This window comes from Grammomys surdaster, unplaced genomic scaffold (genome assembly GCF_004785775.1).
Source record: "Grammomys surdaster isolate TR1022 unplaced genomic scaffold, NIH_TR_1.0 254, whole genome shotgun sequence".
NCBI classification, from domain to species: Eukaryota; Metazoa; Chordata; class Mammalia; order Rodentia; family Muridae; genus Grammomys; species Grammomys surdaster.
Genome location: NW_021604695.1, coordinates 1,146,513 through 1,157,850, shown reverse-complemented (window position 1 = coordinate 1,157,850; position 11,338 = coordinate 1,146,513). Strand labels below are relative to the sequence as shown.

Here is an 11,338-nt window from a genome sequence, read left to right as displayed (position 1 = left end):
CACAGCATCTGTGTCACACTCACACAGCATCTGTATCACACTCACTCAACACAGCATCTATATTACACATGGAGTGAATGCAAGAGGCAGAGGATGGAGAGGAGTGCCAGGAACATAACCCGACCCCTGCGCTCATGACTTCACAACAGCAGTGGTTACCTCCACAGTACCAGGCCAGTAAACATTTCAGCATGAACGGGACAGAGCTCATGAGGCCCCAGACCTACCTGAGCAACCTCTGGTAACTGATGGCTCTGAGGGTTAGGGAATCATTTTCTTCAGCAGTTTGGGCACTGGTAGGCTGCCCGTGCTCTAGCGGATGACCGCAAAACCATGGGCAGGCAGCATTAACTAGATATGAAGGTTAGTGGAGGAAGTATTGGGGGAAGGTTCTAGAGGAGGTGAGAAGAGGGATTTGAGTTGGATATGACTAAGGTACAGTATCTATGTGTGTGTCTGTGTGTGAAAGTTTCATACATATACATATATATATACATACACACACACACATATATATATATATACATATACATACATACACACACACACACACACACACACACACACACACACATATATATATATATATATATATACATGAAAATTTCAAAGAATAAATTTTTAAAGGGCCATCAAGATAGCTCAGTGAGTTAAGGCACGTGCTGCCAAGTCTGATGACCTGAGTTCCATCCCCAGGATCCACATGGTGGGAGGAGAGAACTGATCCCCCCCAAGTTGTTCTCTGTCCTTCACACATATGCTGTGTCTTTGTGTTCCCTCACATCATACAATAAATAAGTAAATGTAATACACCTTTAAAAAATTAAAATATTCTAAAGCAGTGGTTCTCAACCTTGGTAACGCTGTGACCCTTCAGTATAGTTCCTCATGTTGTAGTGATACCAACCATTAAATTATTTTTATTGCTACTTCGTAATTGTAATTTTACTACTATTATGAGTCGTAACAATTTTATTTTTCTGATGGTCTAAGACAACCCCTGTGAAAGACCCATTCGACCCCCAAAGGAGTCTGGACCCACAGGCTGACAACCACTGTTCTAGAACAATCAATAAAGTCACCCTCATTCCCACCTATTTGACAACATTAATGAAGTGTTTCCCTTGGTGGGTCACAAGAACAGTGACCACATTTTGAAGTTCTCAGTACAGACCAAGATCTAAGTGCTGCTGCCTCATCTGCAGATATGAACTTTAAGGTTCAGAGAAGCAAACTGACTTGCCCTGGGCCACTTATCTGACAGCTGGTAGGACAGCCTGTCTAATTTTAAAGCTCTGCTCCCTTCAGCTTGTCACTCTCCTGTCACCATGTCGGGATGAGGAGATGCTTGTCATTACCCCCATTTTACCTTTTATTTTGATCACACAATATTCAAAATGTATAAAAGAGACAGTGATTCTGTGACTGGAAATGCATGGCTAACTAGATACCAGGAAGTGCCCTCTGTCAAAAAATAACCTGTGACTTTGAGCTCTGGGTTTCCCTTCTTGCCTAAGAGAAACTGAGGCAAAGAAGGACTAGGCCAAACAAGTCCAATAGAAGTTAGAGAGACTATCGCTAGAAGTTAGGGACTATCGATAGCAGAGGCTATGCATACAGAGATAACATTTCCCAAAGATCAAAGCAGTGAGACAAAGACATTTTCATGTAATCTAAAACTAGGAAAGTAGGCCTGCAGCACAGCCCCACAAAGGAAAACTCTAAAGTTCTTTAGAGAAAAGGTGGACTAGCCGGGCGGTGGTGGCGCACGCCTTTAATCCCAGCACTTGGGAGGCAGAGGCAGGCGGATTTCTGAGTTCCAGAGTTCGAGACTAGCCTGGTCTACAGAGTGAGTTCCAGGACAGCCAGGACTACTCAGAGAAACCCTGTCTCGAAAAACCAAAAAAAAAAAAAAAAAAAAAGAAAAGGTGGACTACACATAAGACCTGAGACACTGAGGCATAGTCAGAAGGTGGAGGGTAACAGGCTGGGGGGCTGGCTCAGTTTGTAAAGTGCGTGCCCTGTAACTACGAAGATCTGAATCCCATCCTTAACATACACGTAAAGAGTGTGAAGGTGCACACTCACAGGCCCCGCGCTGAGGCAGCTCACTGGCCTGTCAGCCTAGCACAGACAGCGAGAGCCTATCTCAGAAAACAAGGTGAACAGCTCCTGATGAGAAACACGGGGAGCTGACCTCTGGCTACACACATGCATGCACACTTGCACAGACACACACATACAAGGTACCAAATACACGAGAAAACCTAAAGGTCAACTGTAAAGAACTAAGTGTGGGACTGTAGCCCATGTGTCAAGATGGTCTCCGAGGTGTGGCTGTCATTTAGGGAGAGAATAGAAATTTTTCCCCACTTCTAGACTTGGTAAGTTGTTTGTTCTATTTGTTAAGGAAACTATTTTAGAAGGTATCATGCACAACTTTAACATTAATAAAAAGAAAATGGGAGCTGGGTGTGGCGGTTCACACCTATGATCTCAGCACTCGGCAGGCCAAGGCAAAAGGATGACTTTGAGTACTACATAGTGAGCTGTGATCTGGCCTTGGCAACAGGGTGAGACCATGTCTCAAAAAACAAAAAAACAAACAAACAAAAAAAGTAGGGTATGGTGGCGCACACCTTTAAACCTAGCACTAGGGAAGCAGAGACAGCAGATATTTGAGTCTGAGCTGTGTGAAGACCACACAGCCAGTTTCTGACCAGCCAGAGTTACCACAGTGTGACTATGTCTCAAAAAGCAAAAAAAAAAAAAAAAAAAAAAGTAAAAGAAAATAAACTAAAACAAAAACCACTTAAATTATCCTACAAAGGTCTACTGGCTACAATAACCTCCAAGAAGGCAGAATTATACCTTTCTTGTTCAAATACCAAATAAATGTTATCTACCCCGTGTCATGGCTTGAATATGCTTGGCTTGGGAGTGGCACTATTTGGAGGTGTGGCCTTATTAGAGTAGGTGTGGGCTTTAAGACCCTCATCCTAGCTGCCTCGAAGTCAGAATCTGCTAGCAGCCTTCAGATGAAAATGCAGAACTCTCAGCTCCTCCTGCACCATGCCTGCCTGGATGCTGCCATGCTCCTGCCTTGATGATAATGGACTGAACTTCAGAAGCTGTAAGCCAGCTTCAATTAAATGTTCTTTTTCTAAGAGTTGCCTTGGTCATGGTGCCTGCTCACAGAAGTAAAACCCTAACTTAAACACCCCCAGAAGGTAGCACCGCTGTCAGTCACTAGTTAGAAGCCAGTGCCCTGGAAAGAGGACTCTTGAAGGCCTCGCCTGCCATTCTGCTTGTCAGTGACAACTCCAGTCTTTCCTACAGGCCCTAAAAAGCAACCCTCACCTCGGATGTTGGTTTCGAACACAGAGGCATTCACGTCGATATCAAAGTCCACGTTGTCCTGGAGAACCTCCACCACTCTTTGGAATTCAGAGGTATTCCCCAAAATCTGGAATGAAAGAGAACCCTGACCACATGGCTCCTCTGTGCATGGGAACAGTTCAGATACTGGTGTGACCCTCACTTTTCAGTCAGAATCTCTCTGTCCTGGGTTCAGTTACACTGAACCAGCAACCACGCAGAAACCTAGCCTGCACGATTTCCTGACACCCATTTAAATGGATCCCACGTAAACAAAGTGTGGATCAGAAGTGGACAGCAGTTGTCTCTACCTCTCTGTCCTTTCCACTTTGTGGAAAACTGTACCAGCTGCTTCCAGTCTTCTTTATCCCAAAGCCTCCTGCCTCAAAGGCCAAGAACACTACCTTTCCCAGCCTCCTTTGCTGTGAGAGGTCATGGTGTCACCATAACTGTGATCCTTGGGAAGTACACTTTTGGGAACAAATCTTTTCATGACAGCAGATGTGACCAGCATGGCTTTTACTCTGCCCCTGCTTTTCTGCCTTGGCAGCAGACTCCGTTTCCAGTGTGGCGGCAGCTGTGCTTCACCATGGGGTAACACGTGAGAATAAAAACCCAACGATGGGCGACTAGGAAGTGACAAAGAGCCTGTTTCTGATGGCAAAGTTGAGCAGCTGACTCACTGTTAAAGGAAAAAAAAACTACCTTTTGGCTTTTCCTTTTTGAAAATGTTACTTGCGGGTTTGAGTATTTCTGCCCTTGGAGGTCAGAGGTGGGTGGGGTGGGGTGGATCTCCTTGCACTGGAGTTGCAGATGGCTGTGAGCCACCACACGGGTTCTGGGACCGAAATTTAGGTCCTCTGCAAGAGCAACAGTTCTCTTGACCACTGAGCCATCTCTCCAACCCCCAAACTGTATGCTTAAAGGATGAGTCTGCACGCCGGACAGTGGTGGCACACGCCTTTAATCCCAGCACTTGGGAGGCAGAGGCAGGCGGATTTCTGAGTTCGAGGCCAGCCTGGTCTACAGAGTGAGTTCCAGGACAGCCAGGGCTACATAGAGAAACCCTGTCTCAAAAAAAAAAAAAAAAAAAAAAGTATGAGTCTGCACTTTGATCTAGCTTTGTGGTTCTTATCCATTTGAGGTTGATGCATGCATAAGGCATGACTGCATGCATAAGGCAAAGTAGTTTCTCAACTAAACCATATCCCTTCCTTTCTTATACTTGGGAAAATAAATCTGGTTAAATCTAGTCAAATGCTAGATATGTATGTGTGTGTCTACATATATATATGTGTGTGTGCGTGTGTATGTGTGTGTATATACACATATGTTGTATATGAATATACATACATACTTGGAGGGAGAGAGGCTATAGGAAAGGGGGAGAAAAAGAAAGAGGGAGAAAGGGAAGGAGGGAAGGAGGGAGGGAGAGAGCAAACTTGTTTGAGATGTTCTCAAACAGCCCAGGCTGGCCTCGAACTCACTATGTAAGGCAAGAATGGCCTTAGACTGCTGATGTTCCTAACTCTAACTCTCAAGTGCTGGGTTCACAGTAGTGTGTACAGTAGTACACCATGCCTAGCTTGACATATAATATTAATTTTTTCTTCTAATATCACTCCAATATTCTTCCTCCCAGAGTCACTCCTGTAATTCAGGACCCCATGTCCCCAGCTATGGACTGGGTACCTCACTGGGACCAGCCATAATACCATACCCTTCTTCACCAGAGACTGTTTGGGAATATATCTGTGATCCAAGCCTGATCAATTAAGACTTACTCCTTGGATTAAGAGGAAAGGGTGATTCTTTGAACATACTGTTTCTTAAACTGGGGAGTAATCAGAAAGGCAATTGGCTGACCTACCATTTATGGAGACTGAGAACTCAGCAGCCAAGAAGGCAGAGATAAAAGGTGGAAGGGGACTCCTATTGACGTCATCTGTCTGTCTGTCTGCACTGTGTCTGAGGCCAGCCTCGACCTGGACATTTTAGTTATCTGATTCAGTTAAGTTTGTCTTCTTACCTCAGTCAGTTGAATTGAGGCTCTGCAATTTGCAACCCAGACAATTCTTGACTATCCCAACACTGTTTCTCTAGGACCTGGAGCCAGGCTACCTCTGTCCTGTCTCTCACCTCGCGCCTTCCTCTAGCCTACCTTCATCTGCAGGAAACTATGCCCAGTCTTCTCATTTCCTGTTTCCTCCACCAGAAGTCACTCTCTCCTACATCTTTCATTTATAAATCCAACCCATCCCTGGTGTATGTTACCTACTCTAGGATGCCTGATACTGTTTTCAACCTTTTCTTTTAAAAATCCCTATGAACTCTACCCATACCACCATTAGAGTCTCCATTTCTTTCCACATTGAAACTAAACAAAACTCCTTCACAATGGCAGAGGCATCATCCACTCTTGTATTTCCTCAGACACAGTTCAGGAAGCAATTACTTGACAAATGTTGTGAATGAGAACACAAATCTTACTTTACAAGGCAGTCAGTGATCTCAGACAGACATCTCATCACTTCCTGTCTTGTTCTTAAGAAACGCCAGTGGGTCTCCGTACTCTCTAGTGAATGATCATACCGCAGTGAAGAGGAGCGTGCTCCTCCCACATACCCTGTGTCACTTCTTTCTCTGAACTCCAGCACACTGGCCCCCCTTCCACTCACTTCACTCTCCTGTCTCAACGCTTCCACACTAGCGGGCCTAAAACACACTCTCCCATCACTTTCCCAGTTACCGCCAGCTTCTCCTTCAAATTCCAACTCCAGTTGCACATCCCTGCCTCAGAGAAGTTCTCCAACATCCTCGGCTAGGTCAGATCGGTGTTTGTTTGTTTGGGGGATTATTTTTGAGACAGTTTCTTTTATATAACTCTAGCTGTCCTGGAACTCACTCCATAGACCAGGCTAGCCTTGAACTCAGAGATCAGCCTGCCTCTGCCTCTTTCTTCTGAGTACCAGGACTAAAGGCGCACACCAGATCATTTTTTCATTAGGACTTTTGCAATACAGAGCTCTGCCCTCAATTTGTGGTTATCTTGTATGGCTATTCTTTGATCCTGACGCTAACATCTCAAACTCCAGGCAAGCAGAGGTCATTTCTGTTTGAACCTAGCATTTTGACTCTAAAGTTTAGCACCATGCATGATACATAGCTATCCTGAATAAATATTTTATAGATAGATAAATAGATTAAAAACATACAAATTAGCATTAAATAAAAATTATATGCCAAACCATATCTATATAGGGTTCATAGTCACATAAATATTATAGCTGTATAAAAATGAGGAGTGGCCAGGCACGGTGGTAAATCTTTATAATCTCAGGACTTGGGAGGCTGAGGCAAGAGGATTGCTAAGTTTGAGAGCTGTCTGGCTAAACAACAAAACCCTGGAAGAGCGTAAGCAGAACAGAAGACAATCAAGGACTGGAGTCACATAAAGTTAAGTTTATGTCTGAGTGCTGGTTTTATTTTCCTAAGCATTGCATTTCTTTCTAAGAATCACATTTCTCAGCTGTAAGAAGGAATAAAATAATGAAATAATAAAGCCAGGAGACTGTGGGGAGGATTAAATAGGATAATGCATGTGTTGTAATTTGAATAAAAAGTAATCATGACGAGCTGTGGGAAGGCTAGGTTCCCAGCAGGCAGCACAGGTGAAGGAAGTAAGTGGGGGTAGGGGGCACAACTTGGGGTGGGTATCTTGTCCTTGGCCACTTCTGTCTCCTGGTCTGTTTCCTATGAGACGAAGAAGCATCTCTGCTACATTAGTGCCCAAGCACATGGGGTGAGCCACCATGTACTGATGCCTCTGGAACTGTGAGCCAAAATACATTCTTCCTCCTTTTAAGACCTTCTCTTGTGTAGTCACAGTAATAATAATAATAATAATAATAATAAACCTGACTAATATAACCTCTACGGGGTTAGCACAAGCCATACATATGACACAGTGACTGGTTTGTTATTATCTTTTTGCCATTGCACATAAGCTTTTGAAAGGGATGGTGTCAAAGTCTCTCTATCTTTCACTGAACTATGCGTATCTATCACAAGTCCTCTGTAAATATTTGCTCAACACATGAACCTGTGCAAGTTGGTTTCTCTTGGAACTTGGCATTCTCTCCTATGCAGTTGGGTAACCAGAGCCTGGTGGCTCAGAATCATGAGATGAAAGGCCTAGGGGAGGAATTTACTTTTTACCCACAGACAAGCTATCAAAAGAGGAAGGATGTCGGTTGGGCAATGAGAGAGAGAGAGAGAAACAAAAGATGGGATACTTACCAGCAAGGTGTCCAGGGCATCAATTAGCGTCAGAGAAAAACTGTAAAAAGACAAAGTTCCGCTGCTTCATAAGAACATCAAACACCAGATTCACAACTGCCCAGATGTAAACGGGGCATGACGATGTCCCTATCAATCCCACTGACAGTTATAACAGAGGACCAGAGGGAGTCTCAGAGTCCCCTGACTGCCTGGTGTAACCCAACTGTAATTAACATTTCCCTTATGTTTTCTGGCATTCTTCCCTCTATAGAGAGGCAGCACGAAATTGCAGCATGGTAAGACTTGGGAAAGGCTCAAGGCTATGTTACTTATGATATCAGAAGGCTAGAAATCACCAGTTGCTCACAAGTTGGAGAGTGACGGACAAACCGACACAAACAAGTTCAAAAGCCTAACATTATTAAGGTTATCGGGAGTTCTGTGTAATAATGAGATGATCATGCAGTTCAGTGAAAAACATGGTGTATGAAGTAAGCCACAGTGCATGTTTTCATCTGCATTTCACAGTGGGGGAAGGGGACTGGACAGACAGCTCAGTGATTAAGAGAGCCCTTGCTGCTCTTGGAGAGGACCTGAGTTTGGCTCCCAGCAGCAATGTGGGGGTTCACAGCTGCTGGGAACTTCAGTTCCAGGGACTCTAGCCAGGAGCCTCCACAGGCTCCTGCACACACATGGTGCACCTAAATTCATGCAAAGCAAACACACATACTATTAATAAAATTTAAAAAGCCATACTCACAGAAAGCAAATCTGCTGCTGTTAGGGCCAGTAACGCCAGTAACCGCAGAGGGATAATTCATAAGGCACACTTTTTAGAGTAAAGAAGTATTCTATCTGCTAGTTGTGATAGTGATTACTATACATTTTAAATGGTGCATTTTATTACATGGAAATTGTACCTTTAATTAGATAATTTTTTTTACAAAGATATACAGTAGCCAGGTATGGTATATGCTTGCAGTCCCAGCACTGGTGAGGTTGATTCAGAAGGACAGAGTTTAAAACCAGTCTGGGCCAAATAGCAAGATCCTGTCTCAATAAACAAACAATACATATATGCACACCTGTGTAATCATATAAACTGAGAACATTCTAGAATGATATACAGGACAGGTTGTAGTTCTAAGGAATGAGATACTTAGCAAGCATGATTCTATCCTGCCTCAATTAGCCATTTGTTTGCATTTGCTTTTTGTTCCAACTAAAAAATAAAAACTGGAACATGTTCTTAGCTTACTTGTCTAGCCCTTGGCATTAGTGAGCATGCTATCATGTATAAACATTTGTAAAACGAGAATACTAAGGCAGGAGTGATAGTGAACACCTGCAATCCAGCACCTGGGAGGTAGAGGCAGGAGCAACACAAGGTCATTTTCAGCTATGTAGTAAGTCGAGGCCAGCCTGGGCTACATGAGACCTATCTCAAACAAACAAACAAACAAACAAACAAGCAAAAAAATAAAAGATGGGGGGGGCGCTGGAGAGATGGCTCAGCAGTTGAGAGCACTGGCTGCCCATCTAACACCCACATGGCAGCTCACAACTGTCTGCAGCTCCAGTTCCAGGGGATCTGACACCCTCACATGGCTATAGATACAGGCAAACCGCCAGTGCACACTAAATAAATAAATCTTTAAAAAACAAAACAAACAACAACTCAGGATTACAGCTGTAATGTCAGTTTTGGCTAATGCAATGAATGATTCTTCGATCGGCTGGGTTTTTATTCCAGTGAAAATGAAAAAATGATATGGTAACACAAGAATTACTAAATGAAAATGAATCAGGTGACTGGTATGTATGGCGGTGAGAGGAGTTGGTATGAAGCTAGACGGGAAATGTTTTTCAGTCATAAAAGGTACACCAACTACAAAGGGTCTTAACCGTGGGGAGAGTTAACATTCCTCCTGCTGGACCTGTGTGCTCACTATAAAATGAAGGAGTCCAGTTTCTTGACTCTTGGGTGTTTGGTTTTTTTTTTTTTTTTTTTTCCAAAATATTCTGTGACTCGAGAAATGTCCCCAAGTCCTCATACATGGTGCCTGTTTCTGCTAAGGTGATCCCAGAGGGACACCCCGCCAGGTTAATCCAAGACTATTTTGTACTGTGAAAGCTGTGTAGATTCTAACAGTGCTGGGGGTTGAAGGGAAAGGGTTGAATCAGCCCAGGTCGGAAACTTTCCAGAATCAGTGAGACCATGAAGCCAGCAGCCCTCCTTCGTCCCCGGCCAACCCCCTTGGCCCTCAAGCTCGCTCTACCTGCCCCAGGTGTCGTGCCCGTCACAGGTGAGAGGTCTCAGCTCATCGTAGGGAAAGGCATTTTCCAGGTAACTGTCGTAGGCGTGGTAGAACATGGCCTTGACTCGCTCCCTGGTGCGAGGGATGAGAAATAAGGTAGGGGGGCAGAACACAAAACCAGGCGGGAGAAAGGACCAGACACAGGACGGAGAATGGGAACCACCAAATGATTTCTGCCGAGGGCCCAGCTGCGGGACCAGAGCACGTCAGGGTGAGGGTCCTGGGGTGGAGGGAAGGGAAGGGGCCCGGTGGGCGCTTGCCATTCCCCAGCCGTAGAGAGCGGGAGCCTGGCCCCCTTCACCTGTAGTAGGCGGGGTCGGGCGCGGTGCCGTCGGGGCCTGGCGCACCATGGTGCAGGGGCAGCAGCACGCACACGAGGCCGAGCGGGATGAGCAGCCGGAAAGGCATAGAGCTCGTGTCCTGTCAGTGCCGCCGCAGCAGCTGCAGCCACCGCCACCCGCTCATCCTCCGAGCCGCGGCTGGTTCTTCCGGGGATACGCACCACGACGCCTGCGCGTTGGGCAATAAGCCACTCATTTCCTGACTACAAAGCCCAGGATGCAATGGGCAGTGGAACTCAGGCAAAAGAGCATCTCGGGATTTCTAGTCTACAGAGAGAAGTTCAACGTGTCTTAAAGACAGTGGCTCCTGTGGCTGCTGTTAGTGTTTTCACAATCCCAGTTTCTGTTTGTTGAGCACTTACGATGAAGTAAAGCGTTAGATGCACTTTACAGGCGCTATCTAGTTTAGTTTTGTTTATTCCAAATACCATTTAAAGGAGGGGTTAGCAGGGACTCAAGATTTGAGCAGATGTCTATGTAAATATGAATAAAAAATGTTCAGCTTTGACCATTATTAGGCACAGGGTTTGCTAAACCACTTCCCCCATCGTATAATTAAACTCTGGAATTATTTTCCCAAAGCCGTCACCCTTAAGGTTTCCAGAAATCCCTTTTGTTCTATGAATTCATAAACTTAGAACGGTGTTTCACTTTAGGGTGCCATAAAATCACGGTCCCTTCAGTCTCTAAATCAACCTAGAACGTTGTCTGTCCCAATACCCTGGACCATCTCAGTGGCTGCCGTTCCTGGTGAGAATGAAGACCCAGCACTACTCCTCTGAGAACATCTAGACCAATTTTACCACTCTCTTGCTAGGTACTAGACATTGTCAGTGAGTTAGCTACAGTAACACCCATCTCTTTGGTCAGTGCGATGAGCCATAGAAGAAAACCCTAGATTTGGAGTTCAGTTGGGGTTCATTATGACTCTGCCATTCACACATAATCTATGTAACCCTAAATGAGCCCCTCTTCTCCTCTGGGCACAGCATCCACATTTATAAAAGGGTTTGTCTAAAC

The 11,338-nt window shown here is 44.8% G+C and overlaps 1 protein-coding gene across 1 annotated transcript in view; it reads right to left on the bottom strand.

Moving 5' to 3' along the window:
* The window catches only part of LOC114627482 (ER degradation-enhancing alpha-mannosidase-like protein 2), a 28,060-nt gene extending 17,597 nt beyond the window's left edge, over positions 1-10,463 (bottom strand). The window contains exons 1-4 of the mRNA XM_028775316.1: positions 10,279-10,463; positions 9,939-10,049; positions 7,678-7,717; positions 3,361-3,466 (exon numbers count right to left, since the gene is read on the bottom strand). Of these exons, the coding sequence (XP_028631149.1) occupies positions 3,361-3,466; positions 7,678-7,717; positions 9,939-10,049; positions 10,279-10,385 (364 nt within the window). The 5' untranslated portion in view covers positions 10,386-10,463. The remainder of the gene's footprint in view (positions 1-3,360; positions 3,467-7,677; positions 7,718-9,938; positions 10,050-10,278) is intronic.
* Positions 10,464-11,338: the final 875 nt, after the last annotated feature.